Source organism: Bubalus kerabau, chromosome 13, assembly GCF_029407905.1.
Source record: "Bubalus kerabau isolate K-KA32 ecotype Philippines breed swamp buffalo chromosome 13, PCC_UOA_SB_1v2, whole genome shotgun sequence".
NCBI lineage: Eukaryota > Metazoa > Chordata > Mammalia > Artiodactyla > Bovidae > Bubalus > Bubalus kerabau.
Window position 1 is genome coordinate 73,001,746 of NC_073636.1, and position 24,338 is coordinate 73,026,083.

General features: G+C 45.4%; 1 protein-coding gene across 2 annotated transcripts in view; it reads left to right on the top strand.

Moving 5' to 3' along the window:
- The window catches only part of TOX2 (TOX high mobility group box family member 2), a 158,759-nt gene that overhangs the window by 57,213 nt on the left and 77,208 nt on the right, over positions 1 to 24,338 (top strand). For both annotated transcript variants that reach the window (XM_055545067.1, XM_055545068.1), the window contains exon 2: positions 5,601 to 5,666. In XM_055545067.1, coding sequence (XP_055401042.1) covers positions 5,601 to 5,666 — 66 coding nt within the window. The remainder of the gene's footprint in view (positions 1 to 5,600; positions 5,667 to 24,338) is intronic.

The window sequence follows — 24,338 nt, forward strand, 5'->3', positions numbered from 1 at the left end:
GCCCACTTGAGGGGACTCTGATGACCTCATGGGAATCCCCTGCCCAACCCCTGGCACGCACACCTCAAAATCCAGGATCCCTGCTGCTCTTCCCAGCGTCGTTCCCCACTGCTCACTGCGGGTAGGTCCTCCCTGCATGAACCACAAACACATACTCATCAGATCCCTATTATGTGCCAGGCCCTGAAGAATGATTGGTTATGTCTGGGGAGGGGGGCTGCAGCCAGGCCATGATTCCTGCTGCCGAGGAGCGTACATGCTCATGGGAGAGACCAAGCCCAAGAAGCAAACAGACCACTGCTGTGCAGCGTCTCCCTAACTGTGATCTTGGCCAACTGTTTATCTTCTCAGCTTATTTCCATGGTTTGAAACATTGGTTGCTGTTGTTGTTTTAGTCGCTCAGTCATGGACTGAGAAATTCCATGGACTGTAGCCTACTAGGCTCCTCTGTCCATGGGATTCTCCAGGCAAGAATGCTGGAGTGAGTTGCCATTTCCTTCTTCAGCGGATCTTCCCCACCCAGAGATCGAACCCGAGTCTCCTGCATTGGCAGGAGGATTCTTTACCACGGAGCTACCAGGGAAGCCCAAAATGTTGGTTGTTGAAAAAGCTAAATGAGTTCTTTTATGGAAAGCATTTTGCTCGGTGCCAACTATATTCATTCATTCACCCAATGAACAAACACTCACCAAGTATTTGTTCATCACCTGCTGTACATGTTGGGGAGCAGGGTTGGGGTGGGGAGAGAGAGCAGACCAGGGTAGCTCTGTTCTAGCCAGGAGTTAATAAATGGGATATTATGCAGAGTTTGGGGACATATCTTTTAACCTACATTAAAAGATATGCCCTGTATCTTTAACATACACAGTACTATTTGATGACTATTGCTTTATAGAATGTTTCAAATACCTTGTTAAATTTAGTCCCCTCAGACTTCCCTAGTGGCTTAGTGTACACTTCCCTGGTCTGGGAAGATTCCACAGGCCGCGGGTTGACTAAGCCCATGCGCTGCACCTACTGAGCCTGCATTCTGGGGCCTATGTGCCACAACTACTGAAACCCGCTTGCCTGAGGCCATGCTCTGTGACAAGAGAAACCACTGCAATGAGAAGCTCGTGCACTGCAACTAGAGAAAGCCCAGCAACAAAGACCCACCTAACCAAAACTATCCCAAAGAAAGGCAATGCCAAAGAATGCTCAAACTACTGCACAATTGCACTCATCTCACACGCTAGTAAATTCTCCAAACCAGGCTTCAACAATACATGAACCGTGAACTTCCAGATGTTCAAGCCAGTTTTAGAAAAGGCAGAGGAACCAGAGATCAAATTGCCAACATCCGCTGGATCATCGAAAAGCAAGAAAGTTCCAGAAAAAACATCTATTTCTGCTTTATTGACTATGCTAAAGCCTTTAACTGTGTGGATCACCACAAACTGTGGAAAATTCTGAAAGAGCTGGGAATACCAGACCACCTGACCTGCTTCTTTAGAAATCTGTATACAGATCAGGAAATAACAGTTAGAACTGGACATGGAACAGGCTGCTTCCAAATAGGAAAAGGAGTATGTCAAGGCTGTATATTGTCACCCTGCTTATTTAACTTATATATAGAGTACATCATGAGAAACACTGGGCTGGATGAAGCACAAGCTGGAATCAAGATTGCAATCAATAACCTCAGATATGCAGATGACACCACCCTTATGGCAGAAAGCGAAGAGGAACTAAAGAGCCTCTTGATGAAAGTCAAAGAGGAGAGTAAAAAAGTTGGTTTAAAGCTCAACATTCAGAAAACTAAGATCATGGATCCAGTCCCATCACTTCATGGCAAATAGATGGGAAAACGGTGGAAATAGTGACAGACTTTATTTTGGGGGGCTCCAAAATCACTGCAGATGATGACTGCAGCCATGAAATTAAAAGACACTTACTCCTTGGAAGAAAAGTTATGAGCAACCTAGATAGCATATTCAAAAGCAGAGACATTACTTTGCCAACAAAGGTCCATCTAGTCAAGGCTGTGGTTTTTCCTGTGGTCATGTATGGATGTGAGAGTTGGACTGTGAAGAAAACTGAGTGCCGAAGAACTGATGCTTTTGAACTGTGGTGTTGGAGAAAACTCTTGAGGGTCCCTTGGACTGCAAGGAGATCCAACCAGTCCATCCTAAAGGAAAGCAGTCCTGAATATTCATTTGAAGGACTGATGTTGAAGCTGAAACTCCAGTACTTTGGCCACCTGATGCGAAGAACTAACTCATTTGAAAAGATCCTGATGCTGGGAAAGATTGAAGGCGGGAGGAGAAGGGGACGACAGAGGATGAAGTGGTTGGATGGCATCACTGACTCGGTGGACATGAGTTTGCATAAACTTTGGGAGTTGGTGATGGACAGGGAGGCCTGGCGTGCTGCAGTCCATGGGGTGGCAAAGAGTCAGACACACCTGAGCAACTGAACTGAACTGAATGAAAAATAAATAAAATTTTTAAAAGATATTTCATTATTATTTAATTATTTAAAAAATTTAGTCCCCTTCCACTTCCCTGACCCCATGGACTCGCCAGAATACTGGAGTGTGTAGCCTTTCCCTTCTCCAGGGGATTTTCCCAACCCAAGGATTGAATCCAGGTCTCCAGCATTGCAAGAGATTCTTTACCAGCTGAGTCACAAAGGAAGCCCTCTTTCTTTTAGAACATACTTATCAATTATGTGTGATTTTTAGAAAGGTCTAATTTTTATCAAAGAGTAAATATAGGGCCATGGTGACCTATCAGATAGAACCTAGGAGTTTCGTTGAGAACTCTCTATGCTGTCCAAGTCATAGTCCTATCCTTGATACCAGTCTTGTCGGGCACTGGGGGCTTGGGAAACCATCAGAACACAGTTCCAGCCTTCACACTGCTCCATTCTGGGCAGAGGACAGATGGAGAGACAATCTAGATTGTTAGAGGGACAGCCGAAGGAAATGAAAGCAATGATGTCCAGCCTCTTGCAGGAGGTGGTTTCTGAGCAGAGACTTGAAGCCTGAACTCTGTATGATGGATGAAGCCCTGCATTTGGGGTCATGCTCAGACTCTAGGCATGGCACAGCCTTTTCTTTTGTGAATCCAGCAGCCACTGAAGGACTGTCCATCCCTGTGTTGGGAAGGCACTTGGGTATAAGTCCTAATGCCACTGCCCTGATGAAAAGATTGGCCTGGTAAAAGACAATGCAAGTGGTTGCTTCATTCATTCATTCAAGAAGCATTTATTGAGTGTCTATTTCATGTCAGGTGCTAGTCTAGATATTTGGGAGGCATCATCAGTGTACAGAAAGACTAAGACCCCTTGGCCTCAAGGGCCCTTCATTTTCATAGGGGAAATCCAACTGTGAGCAATGAATGTGGTAAATAAGTAAATTACATAGAAAGCTAGAAGGTGACGGGGCGATGGAACAATGAACAAGGGTGAGCAGAGCAGGGGGAGTCGGGCGTGCTGGGCTTCGGAGCCCACCGAGGTCGGAGGCTGGTGTCTGAGCTGGTTTGTTATGAAAACCTCTCTGAGCAAAGAGGGTCTGGATGAACTGATGATTGTGGGAATGTGGGCTTTTCCAACCTCCGTACGGACCGCTTGGTGATGTCCATCCAAATTACAGATGCACCCACAGTTGGATGCAGCAATTATTCGGACTAATCCTACAGATAGACTCACACCCATGCAAAATGACGGATATACAAAAATATTCACCAGAGCAATGTGGAATAGCACAAACCTGGAAACAACTCAATTGCCCGTTTGCTCAAGTAGTTCAATATATATGTTACGGCCATGCTAGGGCATACCAGAAGACAAAATTATGATCTGATAGAAAACACTTTCCAGGATGTGTTGCTAGGAGAAATATAAGGTGTGAAATGGTGTGTATAGAGCATTGTCATTTATAGAAAAGTGACTCTAATGTATTTCAGGGACTCTCTCTGAAAGGATGTATGGAAAGCTGGTAGATGCAGTGATTGTCTCTGGAGAGGGGCAGTGGATGCCTAGGAGGTGGGGGCAGGCGACTGTTCGTTCTGTTGCTCTTTGTGTACTTTGGGAATTTTGAATCATGTGAATATAACCTAATAAAAAATTCTTTTCAATTACAATAAAATGGACAGCTGGTGTTGGTACTCCACCCAGATCTCTTTATTGTCCAGCACAGCTGGACAATATTGTCCCCCATCTGCTGTGAAAGTTGCTCAGTTGTGTCCGACTCTTTGTGACCCCATGGACTGTAGCCCACCAGGCTCCTCTGCCCACGGAATTCTCCAGACAAGAATACTGGAGTGTGTTGCCTTTCCCTTCTCCAAGGGATCTTCCCGACCCAGGGTTTGAACCTCGCTCTCCTGCATTGCAGACAGATTCTTTACCGTCTGAGCCACCAGGGATGAGTACAGGCTGAAAATGGCTCATAGCTGGCACAGTTCTCTGGAAAAATGTCCTTGGCCAAATGGGGGCCACCCTTCTCAGGTTATGACTCCCTTTTGACCCTTAAGCCGCCACCAATGACTGACGTATATGGGTTACAGAAGCCCCGCCCCTGGTTTCATGCAGGAACAACTCTGCGGTACCAGCCATGCCCTGGAGCAAGCTTGTGGTGGGATAAGCCTACAGCAAGCCTCCCACTGGGGCTCCCTCCTTGCTTATCTCCTTCCCGTACCCTATCCTGATCCCTCCCTCCCTTACAGGTTATTCCTAAAGCGCACTTCTCAAAGATCACATGCCTTTGAATCCTTGTCTCAGGCTCTGTAGAGAACCCTATCCCAGAGCTTGTCTCAAGTGAAGGGAGCTGGAATGGAGCCAAGTGCTTTGCACTTTCCGGGGCAGCGTCCCCTGGAGAGAGGTTTACTGTTGTCAGCCCCTTTTGACAGACGAGGCACCTCCGGAGTGTAGTCTCCAGCACAAGATCACACATCTTGAGAAAGGGGAGCCAGCGACTCCAGAGCCCCTGCTTCTCCAGCTACACCTGCTCCCTCTTGCAGACGAATTTTCCCAAATCCAGCCTTGGCAGCGTCTCAAAACACAGGGTTGTAGTTCCTGTACCTGGTTTCTACCACAGTCCTCAGTGCCTGTGGTCAGGGACGGCCTGGGGGACAAGGGTAAGGGGACAGAGCCCCTTGGGATGGTCATACCTGGAGGATGGGTCGGGTGCAGGCTGTCCTGATCCCGGGGCTCTGGAGATCTTGGCCTCCCTCCAGCATGTGGAATTCCAGCTCTAGCTGAAAGCCTGATGTCATTTTGGCCAGGAGAAATATTTGCATACTTCCAGAGATGGGGAGCTCAGTACCTGACAAAGCCATCTGTCACATCTATGGACAAGGTGTAAAGGGCAAAAAGGTATTCCTCTCTGTATCCTGAGTGTGATGAACCCAAGCTATAGAGGTCATGAAATAAGGACACTTCCTTCTACCCTAGAGGGAGCTCTGCTGAAATAGAGACTGGGCATCTTGGGTTCAATCTTTGCTTCTCCAGACTCCAGTCTTTCCCCCTCAGTACTATAGTCCCCTGACCACCTCGGGCTTCTCCTGGGCCCTTCTAGAGAATATTTTCATCAGAGCTGCCTCTCTGTTTCTCTGTTCCAGTTTGATGGTGAGAGTGCCTACGTGGGGATGAGTGACGGAAACCCAGAGCTCCTATCAACCAGCCAGGTGGGTGCCCAGCCTCCCTTGGGCTGCTGGAGCTGAGCTGCTCCCAGGGCAGGGTGGCAGGGGTGTAGAGCTGGAGGCATAGCCCACTACTGTCCTCTCTCAGAATGATCAAGAATATCAATTGATTGTTAACATCTAATTGTTTTAGATGTTATACAACATCTAATTGTTAGGGACTTCCCTGGTGGTCCAGTGGTTAAGACTCTGTACTTCCAATGCAGGGGGCATGGGTTCAGTCCCCAGTTGAAGAGCTAAGATCCCAGATGCCTTGCATGAAGCAAAAAATTTAAAAAACAAAAACATGTAATTGTTAAGAGGCCTGTCTAAATCATAGATGTCATTGTTCTTGTACTGGTGACTTTCCAAATTAGACTATAATTGTTTAACAGGAAAAAAAAAGCCTTTATAAGCTTTTTTGAACCAAGTCTATAAACTTCTGGTTTTTTTTAGAAAGCAATGTCAATTGAGTTTTCCTTCAAATGGACAAACTGGGACTATAGTGTTTCCTGTAAATCAACTACCTGGCTACTCTTGGCATCATTGAAAACTTGATAAAACTTGAAACATATTGTCTGCACTCTCCACGCACAGAGGGGAGATTTTCAGCACCAACGAATACACATGTCACATGTCCCTGGTGGCCCTGCCTCTTACTACCACACAGCAGCCATGGGGACAGGTGCTGGTGTGGAGGCGTTCACACCCATGCATCAACTTTCAGGGTTCTTCTGCCCACCTGGAGTCGTCTCATGCTCTGGGGAGAGTTGTGGACATGGAGGAAAGGGAAGAGAGTGGAGGCTCCCTGGGCAGCTTTTCTTGGTGGGAATGGGAGCTGAGTCATCCCAGGGAAGACCAGCCCTAGGCCCAGTCCAGACACCAGTTGGACAGATTTTCCACTGTCAGCCTGGTCTCTGAAAATTAAGGTCTCTCTCAGCCAGAAGCATCCTCAGTCTAGACTCAGATGCCACAGAGGGTCCTCACTGCAGTCTGGGACCCCAAGGAGGGTCCTGCAAAGATCCTGGAAGATGCTTCCCAGTGGTGCCTCCAGGGTGGCAGCAGCTCGGGGTGCTGGATGGAGGGCGAAGGGGTTTCGTAGCCATTGACAAACGTGAGGGATCTGGGAGACAAGCCTGCCCCTGGAGCTGCTGTGCCCTCTCTGGCTGTGTAATCATGGCAGTCATGGCAGTTGGGTGGCTGGGGTCACATTTTCCAGCTGGAGAAACAGAAGCCTATTAATTCACAAATATTTATGTGCCTTGCTACGTGAGAGGTCCTATTGGAGACAAAGATGAGAAAGACATGGGCTTGTGGCTCTTGGGGAACACTACTGACAAGGAAAGAGACTATGTCTCAGTGTGTCGTGGAAACTCTGTTACAGGGTGCTGGAGCCCACACCCACCCCGACCCCCACCCCACCCCACCCCTGCCACTGCAGCAGGGCGCTGGTGGGCCCACATGCCATCCCCTTCTGTGGTCTGTGACCATGTGAGCACCAGAGGGGCTGCTGAAAAGCTGCCTTTATATTGCACTGACAAGCTGCAAGAACTGGTGGGTAAGACTCCAGTCCTGGAAATGCCCATTTTGGAAGAAATCACAGAAGTCATTTAATTGTCCATAAGCCACTTGGAAATGTGGTTAGTTCAAAAGCCAGAGCTTACTCCTGAACCTCTTATCTGAGTCCTTTCACAGTGTTTTGATTTGTTGTTGCTCAGTCGTGTCCGACTCTTTGCAACCCCATGGACTGCAGCACACCAGGCTTTCCTGTCCTTCACCGTTTCTTGGAGCTTACTCAAACTCCTGTCCGTTGAGTTGGTGATGCCATCCAACCATCTCATCCTCTGTGGTCCCCTTCTCCTCCTGCCTTCAATCTTTCCTGGCATCAGGGTCTTTTCCACTGAGTCAGTCCTTCACATCACGTGGCCAAAGTATTGGAGCTTCAGCTTTGGATTGCGTTTTATTAACATCCTGACTCAGAACTGTGCTATGCTGGAGTCTGCTCTGGCTCCATCCCTAATGGAGAGGGTTGGTACTGTATTTCCACCGAGAAGGGCAAGTGAGACTCAGGAGCTCTGTGTCTGCTCTAGGCTTGGGCAGAGGGGCACAGTCCCTCAAAGGGAAACTGCAGGACAAATAAACATGGTTATTTCAACTGGCTTTCACGACAGCTTTGAGAAGTGTCATGAAAAAGTAAGATGTTACCATTAACCCCGTTTCATAGATCAGGCAACTGAGGCTCTAGGATGTTGACTGACTCAGCCAGGGAGCGGTAGAGATGGAATTTGAATCTGCACGGCTGGAACTCAAAGCTCCGAGTCCCTTACTGTGTTTATGGAGAGCTCCGTTCCCACCTCAAGGCTATTTTCAACTTGCTTCGGCCTAAATGTCACTTCCTTACAGAGCTCTTTGTGAGCCCCAAATCCAAGTAGGTCCCTTCTCCATAATTCTTTCTCATGGTACCTCGTCCTTTTAATTTACAGCGTTTGTCACTGTGGTTTTTGCTTATTTGCATAATGACTTGGTTAACATCTGATTTCCACCCTAGACTGTGACCTCCCTGAGGGAAGGGTCTGGTCTCTCTTATTCTTTGTTGTGCCTTCCTACTGGGCCATACTGCCTGGCACAGAGGAGGCATTCAGGAAACATTTATGTAATGAATGCATTCCTTAACAATGGAACAATATGGTTGGATTCCCTAAGGGTCCTTCCTGGTCTCATGCACTGTCGCTCAGAGAGTCTCCCTAACTTAGAACTTTATAAACGAGATATCAGGATTCCCAGAGTCCATATGGTGGTGTGAGCCAACCTTGAGGTGAGCAGACTTAGCAATTACAGTCTAGACTTCTTAAAGTGTATCAGTTAGCTTTTGCTACATAACTTGCACACCCTACCCCTCAAATTTAGTGGCTTAAAACAACAAATATTCATCTAATTCATGATTCCACGGCTTGGAAGTTTGGTTGAGTTCGGCTGGGTGGCTCTTCTGGTCATGGCTAGGATCATTTAAGGGCAACTGTAAGCAGCCAGGTAGGCTGTTGGCTAATTGTTATGGGGGACTCCCTTCTACTTCAGATGGTAGCCTGCCGCAGCAGGCAGGACCAAATTTGTTTACATGGTGGGAGAAGGGTTCCCAGAGCAGCAAGAGCCATAGCTACATGACCTCTTGAGGTCTGGCATATGACTACTTCTAGCACATGCTGTTGATCAAAGCAAGTCACAGGCTCAGTCTAGAGTCAAGGAATGAGGAAATAGACTCTGTTGATGGGAAGCACTGCAGAGTAATATCGTCTTTTAACAAACTATCACATGTGGGAAACATGTCAGATGTAGTACATACAATTTTACTTAAAAATAAGACCTGAAGCTCCAGTGGTTTGGTGGGGTTCCACTGACCTCTAGTTCTTTTTGTTTGTTGAAGTATAGTTTATTTACATTGCTGTGTTAGTTTCCAGTGTACAGGAAAGTGATTTGGTTATTTTGTACATACATATACTCATATATATGTACATATATTCTTTTTCAGATTCTTTTCCATGGTAAGTTATTACTAGCTATTGAATATAGGTCCCTGTATTATCCATAGGCCCTGTTGTTTATCTGTTTTATATATAGCAGTGTGTATCTGCTAATCCCAACCTCCTAGTTTATCCCTCATTCCCTTTTCCCCTTTGGTAACCTTAAATGTGTTTTCTATGTCTGTGAGTCTATTTCTGTTTTATGAATAAGTTCATTTGTGTCATTTTTTTAGATTCCACATATAAGTGATATCATAAGATATTTGTCTTTGTCTGGCTTACTTCACTGTAGAGTGATATTATCTAGGTCCATCCATGACAATGCAAGTGGCAATATTTCATTCTTTTTTATTGCTGCATAGTATTCATTATATATATATGCATATATATAGACACATATATATACACACCATATCTTTATCTATTCATCTGTTGAATAGATGAAGGACATCTATTGAATAAGACAAGGCCTCTAGTTCTTAATGGCAAAAGTTCTGTGTCTTTCCTTCCAGTCTTTTCCCTGGAATGCTTGCTTGAACCCACACATGCACATTTGTACCTGAGAACCAGTCATGGTGTGTGGTCTTATCAACTGTAGGAATTGTATTGTGCCGGTTATCAAGGATGGACATAAACATGTGAGCAAACAAAGGCCTCATAGCTAATAGAGGATTCAGAGGATAAACACTCGAAATGGCATGAAATGCATTTATAAATATGTTATAATAATTGTATTTATATGTATAAAATAAATTGTATTTACATTGTATTATTATAAATACAACTGTATTTTATAAATACAGTTAAATACAAGCGTCATCTATTTACCAAGTGTTTATTGGGCACTTATTATGTGTAAAAGCTCTAGGTGTAAGCAGGAAGCTATTTCTAGATGTTTCCTTCCAGAAAGTCCAATTTCATCATGTTAAAAACCTTGCTCTTTAAGGTAACCTTCTGCTGAAACATGGTACTCCCTATCTCTGTACCTTAGACAGAGGTTCCTACAGGATGTATATTAGCCAACTGTGTCCCCTCGTAAAACCTTTCAAACTGGTTCTCATAGGCTTGAAGTTTCTTTTGTAAATGCATGCTTCATTGTTTGCTTTTTTGCAAGTCTACAAAATTCCTGCATAGCAGCCTTAGTTTCCATATATTATCCCTTTTCCTCCCTCCCTTGAGGACCTTGAGTTTCTTTGCTACCAGACTTTCCTGGGTGGTCTGAGCCTGAGATACAGTAGTCAGACATAATTTCTGGCCCATCAGTAGCTTCTGGGGGTGGCGGGCCTGGTAAAGATCAGCTCTTCCCCATCCTGAGAGGAAACCCCATTGAAGAGTTACAGGGATTGATTGTTCCTGGTCAAGTGACCCGGAAAGAGTTTCCCCCTTCCTGGGATGAGAGTGAGGAGGAAAAGAACTGGGCTTGGATCTTAGCAGACCTGGATTCAGATTTCCATATACCAGATTTCCAAAAATTCCAGATTTCCCATATACCAGCCAAATGCCCTTATTAATTTATGTCAGCTTTCTGTCCAGTGGGAGAAATAATGCCTGCCTCCTAAGGCAGCAATTCCCATCAGTTTGGGCACCAGTTTCCCAAAAGACAATTTTTTCACGGATAGTGTGGTGGTGGTGGTGGTGTTGGGGGCAGTGGGGTTTGAGATGATTCAAGAACATTACATTTGTTGTGCACTTTATTCTTATGATTACATCAACTCCACCTCAGATCATCAGGTTGGGGACCTCTGTCCTAAGATGTTTTGAGAACTAAATGAGGTGCGTGATGTGGATTCTATTGGTACCTCCCCCGCGGATTCCCTTCGCCCGCCCAAAACATCCATTGCCTAGGTGTTGTGAGTATTGGCTTTTACCTGTTCACAGCTGCCTCTTCCCTAGAGAGTTCTCTGCTAAACAGGGACCGTGAATCAGGAAGGGGAGTGGGAGATGTTCTAGAAGGCCATGCCCCTTGTCCCTAGAGGGGATCAACAGGGCCACTCCCCATGGAGTTCTAGCCAGCTCAGCTCCATCATCTCTGCCCTGTCCTGCTTTCCTCCCTCCCCTTCGCTAGAGTCACTTCTCAGTAAGTCGCTCTCATGGGAATCCCCATCTCAGTTCCACTTCAAGAGAACCTAACCTAAGAGAGTATGTAAAGTACCAGTGTTCAAAAAAAAAACTAGCTGTGTCTTCTTTTTATTGTTTTTATTACCGTAACTAATGCTTTGGTCACAGGGGGTGAACCTCTGGTCACTTCTTGTGCTCATTTACGGCTCTGTGCCTCTGTGTGCAGCGTTTCCTCCGATGGGAATCCCCTGGCCACTCTCACCCAGCAAATACCTGTTTGTTCTCTCAGGGCCATTGCACATGTCACCTCCTCATTACAGCCTCCCTGGCTGTAGGTAGAGTTTTCCAGTCTTGTGCCTGTAAAGACCACTTTTTAATTGAAGTGTAGTTGATTTATAATGTTGTGTTACTTTTCAGTGTACAGCAAAGTGGTTCAGCTATATATGTATATATATGTACATATATGTTTTTTCATATTCTTTTCCATTATGGTTTATTACTGCCTATTGAATATAGTTCCCTGTGCTGTACAGTATGTCCTGGTTGTTTATTTTATATATACTAGTTTGTGTCTGCTAATCCCAGACTCCCAATTTATCCCTCCCTCACCCCCATTCCACTTTGGTAACCGTGTCTGTGAGTCTGTTTCTGTTTTGTAAGTAAGTTCATTTTTATCATATTTTAGATTCCACATTCATGAAGATAGCATACGGTATTTGTCTTTAATCTCTAGGTCCATCCGTGTTAGTGCAAATGGCATTATTTCATTCTTTTTTATGGCTGAGTGCATATACGCCACATCTTCTTTATCCATTCATCTGTCGATGGACATGTAGGTTGCTTCTTGGCTATTGTGAATAGTGCTGCTGTGAACATTGGGGTGCATGTATCTTTTCAAATTAGAGTTTTCTCCGAATATATACCCAGGAGTGGGATTGCTGGACCATATGGCAATTCTATTTTAGTTTTTTTTAAGGAAACTCCATACTGTTTTCTGTAGCAGCTGTGCCAATTTACATTCCTACCAACAGTATAAGAGTATTCCTTTTTTTCTCCACACCCTCCCCAGCACTTATTATTTGTAGATGTTTTGATGATAGCCATTCTGACCAGTGTGAGGTGATACCTCACTGTGGTTTCGATTTGTATTTCCCTAATAGAGATACTGAGCATCTTTTTTCATGTGCATATTGGCTATCTATAAACAGCAGTTCTGCTAAATATTTCAGACTTTGTTTTAAGAATGATTGAAAGAGCTTGTGTATATGTTTGTATGTATGTGTTAGAGAGAGAGAAAACTGGCACATGACTACCACCAGCATATTTTAATAGTCAAAGCAAGTTACTAGACTTTGTTAGTGAGAGATGGAGAGAGACTGAGATTGAGTGATGTGATCAGATTTGCAGAGGGCTTAAAAATTCTCGATGGCAAGATTGGATGCAGGAATACCAAATGGGAGGGTGTGGTAATAGTTGAAGTGAAGGATGATGTATTATCCTAGACTGTGTAGAGGCAGAGGAGATGGGAAGAAGTAGATGGATCTGAAATGTGTGTTGGAAATAAAGTCGGTGGGTCTTGATGATGATGAATGTAGAGGGAGAGAGAGATAGAGGAGTAAAGGATGACTCTTAGGCATCTGTGATGAGTCTGTTTTCCGGCACAATGGCACAGTTTTCTAAGTCGGAAATTATCTGGGGAAATGCAGGTTTGATAAGGCCAGAATTGGATGTGTTACATTGGAGATGTCTATCCAAGTAAAGATGTCCAAGTAGGTAGATGATTATACAAGTCTGAAGCTCACGGTGGAAATGATTTTGAAAGTCCTTAGCCCGTGGTATTAAAACCTTGAGAGGATGAAATTTACAGAGGCAGAAGGGAGTGAGAAGACCAGAGGGCAAATGATTCTTGAAGTGTTGAAGTCTAACATTTGAAAGCAAAATAGAGGAAAAGACAACCGTGAGATAGGTTGAAAATCAGTGGCTGGAGAAGTAGGGACCGTGGAGTCTTAGAAGCCAATGGCAGGGTTCCAAGAAGGAAGGAGGAGATCTGGGGAAAGATGCTGTTGGGCCCAGCCACTTCCCTATCAAAGGATAAACTTTAAATAAATTAAAATTGTAAATGTACTCAAGAAAACCATAATGGTTTTCTTTTTCAAACTAGAAAAAAAGTCTTTACAGTACACATTACAACTTTAGAGTAGGAAAGGCGTTTCCATGACTCAGCCTTAAAAGAAAAGGCATTAAAAGGTTGACCGTAAATTAAAATGAAGCACAACTTTGGCATGGCCAAAACACCATGAGTCAAGTCAAAGACAAACAAAAAACTGGGCAAGAATGTTTTCAACTTATGATATAGTGAAAGGACTGATTTCCCTTCATATATAAAGAGTTCCTAGAAATCAATTCAAAACCCAATGAGCAATAGGTTACAGACAAATAAATATAAATGGATATTAAATATATGGAAAATGCTAAAAATAGTTCATGAGAGAAACAAAACTAACATTTTCACCTATTAGATTGGCAAAAATCCAGAGACTTGATAACAAACTCTGTTGGAGTCGATGGAGGGAAAGAGGCACTTTTATACATCACTGAAAGGAGAGTAAATTGGTATGATACTTAAGGAAGACAAATTGGCAGCATCTATCAAAATTAAAAGTGCATCAACCTTTAGCCTAGTAATTCACTTTTTGGAAATATATCCTACAGATATATCTGCATACATGAGAAATGATGTATTCAAATTTACTCATTTTTGTACTCTTTATAATGGCAAAAAATTGGGAAAAAATCAAAAGTGCAGTAATATGGGACTAGTTGCAGAAATTATGTACATCTAGCAAATGGAATACTGTGTGGTTATAGAGACAGAATGAGGAAACAGAAGTGATAGAATTCTTTAGACACATTACTTACTGAAAAAAAGCAATGAACAGTAAGTATAAATGGTATACATGGTTAAATGGTATAAATGGTTACATAAATGGTAACATTTATGCCAAAAGTATAGTAAGAATGTACATTTCTGTGTGTTTGTACAACTCTGGAAAGATATATAAAAGTGAAAGTGTTAATCACTCAGTCATCTTTGACTCTTTGCAAACCCATGGACTGTAGCTTGGCAGGCTCCTCTGTCCATAGAATTCTCCAGGCAAGAGTGGGTAGCCATTCCCTTCTCCAGGGGATCTTCCCAACCCAGGAATTGAACCTGAGTCGCCTGCATTGCACGCGATTCTTTACAGTCTGAGCCACCAGGGAAGGATTTATGGAAACTAGTAAAAGTGACTTTGTACCTTGTGTGTGTGTGTGTGTGTGTGTGTGTGTTATGGTTATTGGAGAGGTAGACAAGGATAACAAAGAGACTTTTCACTGTACCTTTGTACATTTTGGGGGTTTCCAACCATGATGACTTATTATCACTTCAAAAAGTTAAATAAGATTTAAACAAGAAGCAGCAGAATGTCCATGCTTCTGACGGGTTGGTTGGGGAAGGAGTTGAGATTCATTTGATGGTTTTAGCAAAGAGAAAGTCACCCTGGACCTCAGAAGGAGCAGCTCTGATGTGTAGGGGATGTCCTACCCATCCCAGGGTGGATGGAGGAGGGAGTATGAGGTGAGGACATAAATGGTAAGTCTAGACAATGTTGAGAAGTCTAGCGGGGAAGACGAGCAAGGGCCATAGCTGAAATGAGATGAAGACTCCTTAGAAGGGGTTGTTTTTTAAGACAAGAGAGTCTTTAGAATTAATCTCAATAGAAGGCATCTAGGAGAAAGGGTAATGCTGAGAGCTCAGGACAGGGAGGAGTTAATTGATGGCTTAAGTTTTTGGAGAGGGTGGGAGGCATGGGTACTGTTGCACCACTGCCCAGAGGTGGAAGCTCTGGCCTTTTAGCCAGAAGGAGGACTGAGGACCAAAGGAGTACTGCTTTATAGATAGGATGGCTGGGAGCAGAGGGCGTCTGTACCAGTAAGCACCTGTTCTCAGAGAGATTGTGGGTGGGTCACCTGCTGAGAGGGCACTGGAGGTTGGAGAGGGTGGGGAAGGTCTGCGATATTTGTTATGGGTATGACACAACCCTTATGGCAGAAAGTGAAGAGGAACTAAAGAGCCTCTTGATGAAAGTGAAAGAGGAGAGTGAAAAAGTTGGCTTAAAGCTCAACATTCAGAAAACTAAGATCATGGCATCTGGTCCCATCACTTCATGGCAAATAGATGGGGAAACAGTGGAAACAGTGTCAGACTTTATTTTGGGGGGCTCCAAAATCACTGCAGATGGTGACTGCAGCCATGAAATAAAAAGACGCTTACTCCTTGGAAGGAAAGTTATAACCAACTTAGACAGCATATTCAAAAGCAGAGACATTACTTTGCCAACAAAGGCTCGTCTAGTCAAGGCTATGGTTTTTCCAGTAGTCATGTATGGAGGTGAGAGTTGGACTGTGAAGAAAGCTGAGCACCGAAGAATTGATGCTTTTGAACTGTGGTGTTGGAGAAGACTCTTGAGAGTCCCTTGGACTGCAAGGAGATCCAACCAGTCCATCCTAAAGGAGATCAGTCCTGGGTGTTCATTGGAAGGACTGATGCTAAAGCTGAAACTCCAATACTTTGGCCCCCTGATGCAAAGAGTTGACTCATTGGAAAAGACCCTGATGCTGGGAGGGATTGGGGGCAGGAGGAGAAGGGGACAACAGAGGATGAGATGGCTGGATGGCATCACCGACTCAATGGACATGAGTTTGAGTAAACTCCAGGAGTTGGTGATGGACAGGGAGGCCTGGCGTGCTGCAATTCATGGAGTCGCAAAGAGTTGGACACGACTGAGCAACTGAACTGAACTGAACTGATGGAAGACTGAGTTCTTGGTTCAGGTGCTGTCGGGGTGGATATTAATAGAGTGAAGCCAGGACAAGGATTTTCCAAGCAGGTGTACCAGAAGGACATCCAAGCTTCGTTGCCCAAAAGAGGGACTGAAGTGAAGGACTTGGAAGTCCAAGTTTGGAAAGGAGAGAAGAGAGGGCACCCTGGGCTCCGAGAGCCCCTGGGGGAGGAGCTGGACAGTAAGATATCTAAATCACAGAGTGGGACTTGAGTGGTGATTCAAAGTTGAGCAGCTGTGGGCATTGATGGAGGCTCTCCTCTCTCGGGGGAGGGCGTTGACAGAGTGAAGCAGGCATTCCTGGGGGTGAGGAGCTGAGGGCCCAGCATCATCAGCATGATGGCTGAGCTGGAGGGACTCGAGGTGATGCTGGGGTGTGATGGATAGGAAGCCAGAGATGAAAGCTGGGAGCATGCTGGGCAAAGGGGACACGCTGGAGAGGCATGAGGCACTGGATGCTGATGGAGCTGAATAGGGTGGGGTGGATTTGTAGGGGAGGTAGACAGTGGTCTGCCTGGGACACTGGGCAAAGAGAAGGATGTCAACCCCATCCTCAGGGATGCCTGGTCTGTTTTTCTTACCACCTGGATCAAGCATCGACCTCCACTAGGTCGATGGTCTAACCTGGAGGCCAGAAGATAGGTTGCTGGTTAGGGTCAGATCTTCAGTCCCCAGGCACTGTCCCTGTCTTGAAGGTTCAGCCTTCTTCCAGCAGGGGACAGTGTAGGATGCCCAGAAGGGGGAAACAGCCAGGAGACTCTGAGTTTTAGGTTCAGCTCGGCCCTGTTCCCTTCACCTTGCATTGGTATCTCTCTGAGCCTCAGCTGGCTCAGGTGAGTAATGAAGGAAGATGGTCTGTTGGCTTTTTCCAGCCCTAAATAATGCTGGTGATAGTAATGAGCATTTACCAGGCACTTCCTTGGGCTCAGGCTTGGGGGCTCTGTGTTCTCCACGGCTGGTGTTCTTTCGTCTCTCAGGTAGGTAAGGTTGCTCTCCTGTTTTACAGAGGAAGACACTGCAGCCATAGAGAATCTTTTTGAAGCAAACAAAAATACTTCTAGAAAATGTACCAGGAGACAGAAGACCTCTTGCCACTATTGAAATCTAAGAGTCTAGGCTTTGTAACTCCGGCCCCTGAGTCTGTCTACAACATAAAGGGCAAAGATGACATGACTTTTATTGCTTTAATTAAAACCTGGGTGAAGAGCTCCCGATTCATATGAAAATGAAATTGTGTTCTGCCTGCTGTGATGCAGAGAAGGGAAAGGCAGCGATTACTGCTAAGATTACAAACAATCAAAGAGAAAAGGCCTTTTGCAAGCATTTCCTATTAAAGCCACAAACATCACACTTTAAAAATAATTATGGTTGTGTTATCGGAACATGATTCATGAATTCTGAATAAATATGAGGGCCCTTAAAGGAAACTGTTTCAAGACTAGAGATTGTGTTCAAATCTGATGAAATTTAATATCACTTCGCAGCTGGAGAAGAAAATGCGTGAAAGGGGGAAAAAAAAACCACGCAAGCTATGTATATGGAGAGAATTGAGTATATGTCAGGCTGAACTAATGAACAGTCCCTCATGTGTCCTACACATGTGCTCAGAAAAATGGACCAACCTCTCTTGTTTTCTTTGAGAGAAAACTGCTGAGAAAGTCGGTGCTTACACCTCACCAGTCTTAATTATGTACTGCAATAGCTAATATATATATATATATATTTGTTTTCAAGTTCTAGCCTCCTGGCTGTTAAAAGTTTAAATAGTTGAGGGCACAGGCGTGGGAGGAATTAGGGCATGGATTCGTGGGCAGAATTTGGGGCTTCCCTGGTGGCTCAGACAGTAAAGAATCTGCCTGCAATGCAGGAGACCCAGATTTGATCCCTGGGCTGGGAAGATCCCCTGCAGAAGGGAATGGCTACCCACACCAATATATCTTGCCTGGAGAATTCCATGGACAGAGGAGCCTGGTGGGCTACAGTCCACGGAGTCTCGGAGTCAAACACAACCGAGAAATGAACATTTGTGGGGCAGGGGTTGGGGAGGACCTTGGTCTGCGCTTACTATGCCTCCCCCATAATGCTGATATTTTTTGTACAATGCAGTGAATGTTTACGGCATGTAGTTTTGTTTCCTTCCAACTATTATGAGAGAAATTGAATCCCAGGAAACGTTCACTCTCTCTAAAAGGGATGGAAACAATGAAGATGGTGCAGGAAGTTTATGGGTTGGGGGGAGGGAACAGCATTGCATTGGAAACGTAATTTCAAGGGTTTTATTGAAAACAACACCCCTTGCCCACTCCCAGCCACCTGGAACTCAGCATCTTCTATAGGGCCTGAGTCTTTCCTGGGGAGGATGGGAGAGTCCCTGGTTTCACATGCTTGTTGTCTGTTACAGTGGAAGCTCACCCAGGGATTAGCAAGTTGGAGCGGGCCAGAGGTGGGACCTTTCCAGAGTGGTCCTGGGTCCTTGGCCCCTGGAGGGGCCGGAGCCTGCGGCCTCTTCAGCCTCTTTCCCTGGGCGCCCTTGGGTGGTTTATGTGCCCTCTCTGAGCCCTGCTTTTTGCATCCGTGAATGGGGGCTGACTGGGTGTCTCAGGGTTATGTCTTTAGATGGGTTGGCCTCTTCCACCCACTGCCTGAACCCTAGAAGGGACAGTGGTCTTTTCAACTGACCAGAGACTGGCCTCCCCCAGCTGGCTGAAGTTGCCCCCTGGCTGGAGCAGCCCCCAAGATGGAGTCTGGTGACTCTGAATGAGGTTTTAGCCCCCCATGGGCAACCATAAAGAGATGCTATTGGTCAGATGAGTTATAGAAGTAATGACACGGGAAGACAGACTGAGCTGGGCTCAAGTTCTAGTCTTGACATTTCATGGCTGGGCGACCATAGGTAAGTCAACCAACTTTTCTGAGCCTCAATATTGTCTTTAGAAGTTCTTCAAAGTGATATAGGGGGGAAGTAAATAAGGTGCATTTATACCCAAAGTTCTTATTACAGTCCTCGGTATGTGGCAGGGATACAATAGCATGAGGTGCTATGTCTTACAGATGAAGAAACTGATTTTCAGCAAGGTGAAACAACTTGCCAAAGTCATCCACCCAGGATGTGGTAGGCACAGGAGATAAAAACAGCATCAGAAATATCAGCAAAGAGGAGGCCAGTCAGTGATTTTATCTAATGCCAGTCAAATTATATGAAGGTTTGAAATTGCAAAGATGATGTTGGAACTACCTTGCTTTTAAAATGTACCAATAAATGCCCCCCCATCACAAAAATAGAAGATGCCTCCTGATAATTGCCAGTCGGCTAAAGTGTGACCCCTCCCCACTCCCACTTCATTTGACCACACTCCAGTCTGGTGCCCCAGGCTGGGTTTGCCCAGCCTTCTCTCATTATTATTAAAAATCTGGTCCAGACAGCCAGTGTCTCTGTCTCTGCTAGAGTCAAAACCTGAGACTCTGATGGGAAACAAAGGCCTGGGTGTGACATGGTTGCCCCTGCCAGACCTGGCATCCCGCATCCTGCAGCCCCTGGGAAAGTGTGGAGTGCCAGGGACTCAGGGAGTCAGGTGAGAGTAAGAGGCAGGTCTGGGACTCCTACCTCTGTTTCGTTCTCCCTGTGTGACCTTGACCAAATTACCTAACCTCTCTTGTCTTAATTTTCTGTTTCTGTAAAGTGGGGGTATTATTACCAGCCTTACTTCCCTGATGACTCAGCAGGTAAAGAATCCGCCTGCAGTACAGGAAACACAGGAGATGAGGATTCAGTCCCTGGGACAGGAAGATCCTCTGGAGGAGGAAAAGCAACTCACTTGAGTATTCTTGCCTGGAGAATCCCACGGACAGAGAAGCCTGGTGGGCTTCTCTACAGCCTAAAGAGTTGCAAAGAGTTGGACACGACTGAGTGACTTAGCAGCAGCAAGCAGCCTTACCTACCCTGCAGGATAAAAAAAACTAGCAGGTGTAGCTTAGTTAAGTGGTTCAGTTGAGTTAGACTGGTTAAGTGGGTGTACGTTAGTTAAGAAAACCGATTAAATGGGTCTAGGATAACCTGCTTGGCCAGTGATGAATATGATAGGAACTTGATAAAGCTTTCGTTTTTGTTGTTGTTAGAATGTGCCATGTTGAGAAGTGAAATAGTGAAGGAGCTAGGTAATTGTTTGGAGGTAGGCTCCAGTTTTTGGTGAAAAAAAATTTTTTTTTTTTACATAGGGCCAGGGTGGCATGAATTATATGAGGCTTATATTTCAGGTAAACAGAATCCAGGTAAACAGAAATCCAGCCCAGATACCCTCAAGCCAGGCCAGCACCAGGGCCTTGTAGATGCACCTGTTTGCTTGGTGTCAGAGTCTGATCAACTGCCCAGGGACATGGAGCAAGGTGGTGGCTCTCAGAAGCCTGGGGGGCTGGGGTGCACAGCCTGGAGGGGAGGTTGTGCCTGGCCGGTGAAGGATGGGGAGATAGGCCGTAGGAATGAGTGTTTTCTTTGGAGAGGGAGATGGAGAAGGAGCGTCTGTGAAAGCCTTGTTAGCATTGTGAGGTGGCCTGACCTGATCAAAGTCCCCTCAAGAAAACCTTGAAGTTTCCTGTAGCAGCTCAAGGCCTTTCAAGTCACTCTGTGCTCCTTTGGGCTATTTCCTGTGCTGGGATGGCCCTCTAGAGTGGTGGGTTGTGGCTGGAGATTGTGTCTGTGTGATATGTGAACATGGAGCACTGAGTTTTACACTTGCTGTCAGCCTTAGCAAACAACCCAGACAGCAATAGGAGAAGAAGGTATTTTATTAAGTATTCCCCCCAGAATGTAGAAAGTGGAAAAAATAGAAGAAACCAAGTTGGGCAAGGATGTGGAGGCACTGGTGCCCTCATGTGTGTGTTAGTCGCTCAGTTGTGTCTGACTCTGGACCCCATGGATAGCCCACCAGGCTCGCCTGTCAACAGGATTCTCCAGGCAAGAATACCGGAAGTGGGTTGCCATGCCCTTCTCCAAGGGATTTTCCCAACCCAGGGATCGAACCCAGGACTCCTGCATTGCAGGCAGATTCTTTACCATCTGAGCCACCAGGGAAGCCCATGAATACTGGAGTGGGTAGCCTATCCCTTCTCCAGGGGATCTCCCCACCCCTGGAATCAACCCAGGGTCTCCTGCATTGCAGGCAGATTCTTTACCAGCTAAACTACCAGGGGGAAAAAATAATAATAATAAACTACCAGGGAAGCCCTAGTGTCCTCATACATTGCTGCATAAATTGGTACAACCACTTTGGAAAACCATTTCTCAGTATAGAGCTCAATGACCTAGTAATTCAACTCCTGAGTGTTCACTCAACAGAAATGCATTCGTCTGATCACCCAAAGACATGTATAAGAATGTTCATAGCAGCACTTTTCATAAAAGCACAAAACTAGAAACAGTCCAAATGCCTATGAACAGCAGACTGGATAGATTATTGCAAAATATTCTTACACAGTGAAATACTACACAGCATCGACAAGGAGCAATTTATAACCAAGTGCATAAATCTCAAACAACAGGGTGAATCGAAGGAGCCAAACACCCAAACAGAGTGTTCCATATGATTCCATTTACATAAAGCACAGAAACAGGCAGAGTTAATCTATGGTGATAGAGATCTGAATTGTGGTTACCCTGGTGGTGGGGGCCAGGGCGGGTAGTGAGGGGCCTTGAGGAGCTTTGGAGGTGCTGGTAAGTCGTCTGTCCTTTTTTGGGTGCTAGTTACACAAGTATTTTTATTTTGTGAAGATTTGTCATTGAGTTGTCCACATAGGACTTCTGCACTTCCTATTTATATCCTATGTTTCAACAAAAAGGAAAAAGAATTATCAGGGTATTTGTATAGATGTCTCTATTTTTAGAGATGTGGTATGATGGAGAAGGGAACCTAGCCAGATTTGGTCATTTGTATCTTGTGTCAATCGTCTCACCAAGGTAGTGCCTTTTCCCACTGGGAGTGTGGAGGGACTGGCCCATTACAGCCTGAGCAATTTATTTAACTTCCTGGGAGGGGCCGAATTCTTTTAGCCTCATAATGGATGATGAGCTGTGAAATTGCTCCAGGGCTACCCCAGGGGAAAAAGGGGTCTGGGCTTCCCTGGATCTGCCGTGCTCTGCTGGCCCCGACTTTCACTCCCATTTCTCCATGGACAGAATTTTAGGAACTCTGAAAACACGAACGTCTTAAAAAAATGTTTGTGTGCTCGTGTGTCCTTGTGATGCTATGTTGTGGTGTCAGAAAATCTTGTTTATGGAATATTTAGAGATATCTGTGGAAAAGTGCCTCTGGGCACATGCACATACCAGCCACACACCCCACCTACATACCAACCCACCAACAGACACACCCACACCAACACACACACCCACACACACACCTGCAGGCATTCATGCACAAGTACAAGCATATATGCACTTCACATTCACCCTGTCCTGCTTGCTGATACACAACCTTGCAAGCACTAAGCATCATTCTGTGACTCGGGGCGAGTTACTCAACCTCTCAGTGCCTCAGTGTCCTCATTGAGATGGAGACGATAAGGGCACCCAGCTGTTGGCACTGTTGTGCGCAGTACACACACATGTAGACACACACAAGTGACATTTTTATTTGTAGATGGTTGCCTCCCTCATAGACTTGGTTTCACGGACGTGGGGACCTAGCACATAGTAGGAGCTCAGTTAATATCTGGTGACATAGTGAGTGAATGAACAACTCTCACTAATGCCCTGGCACACATGCTAACTTTTGGCACATGCACAGACACATTTTTTAAACATGTATACATGTCTGCCTATACACCCATCCACATGTGTTGACATATATAGGGCATATACATGCACACACCCAAATAGCCATGTCCGGCCCAGGAATCAGGAGAGTGGGTGTTTAGCTGCAGTTTTGAGACTCTGGACTGGAAGTCAGAGCAAAGGTTCTGTTCGTGGCTCCATGTTATTTCGTGGTCTTGGGTAAGTCTTCCCACCTCTCAGAAGTTAAGGATTCCAAGCTGGGATGTGACAGAACTGGCATTTGAACCATGGTCTGTCTGGGTCAGAGTCTATGCTTTTAATACCTAAGGCCTTGCTATCCACAGTGTGACCCATGGGCCAGGAGCATCCCCTGGAGCTTGTTGGAAATGTGGCATCTCAGGTCCCACCCTAACCTCCTAAGTCAAAACCTGCATTTTATCAAGGTTCCCAGGTGGTTTTTGTGCTTAGTACAGATTCAGAGGCATAGCCTGGGGTACGCTGTCTGCCTCAAACATTAAGGAGGGTCCACATTCAAGGCGCTTACCAGCTGCGTGGAGCAGAGCCGTATGCCCACCTGAGGAGTGCTGGAGAGGAGAGATCAGAGAATAAGGGAGGAGGCAGCCGGGAGCTGCCCATGGAGACAGAATCAACACAGGCCTTCAGCATCATTCCTGAGGGAGCCTATCCCTCCTATTTATAAAGAGGCAGAATCCCACAGAGATTAAGAGCTAGACTTTTAAATATAAAGACAACATGTATTCATTATCTTACAGTTCTTGTCGGTCAGAAATCCAGGTGTGGCTTAGCTGAATGCCTCTGGCTCAAGATCTCTCATAAGACTTCAGTTGATGTGTTGATCAGGGCTGTGGTCTTATCTGAAGGCTCAACTGAAGGGAGATTTGCTCCCAAGCTCATCAGTGGTTGTTGAAAGGATTCAGACCCCCTGAGCCAGACTTTCAAGTTGGAATCCTGGTCCTAACCCTTTGCAGCTTTGTGACTTTCAGCCAGTTTCAAATCTCAGTGCCTCCCTTTCTTCCTCTGTGAAATGGATTATAATTGTAGGCCCTACCTCCTAGAGTAGTTGTGAAGATAAATTCATGTATGAAAAGTCATAGGGCAGGGATGTGCTGAGTAAATGGTAAGAACTATATAGATGTTTTGCTGTTATTATTATTTGAACAAAGCTTCAGAGAAATGGAACAGCATAAGCTGGCTCACAGAGCTGGCTCACAGTAAACCTTAGGGGTCTGGATGAGCTCTGGGTTGCAGTCTCCTGATGGGACTTTTGGGGCACATTAGAGGGAATATGGGGTCCAGGCTGTAGAAGGAGTCCTTGCTCCATTCTGTACAGAACAGGCTTAGGGTGCTGGGCTCTGTCCTTGGTCCCACCACCTGGGAAGGCAAAAGGGTGTTGTGGTTGTTCTGAGAATGAGCAGGTGTCACCTGGGAGGACAAT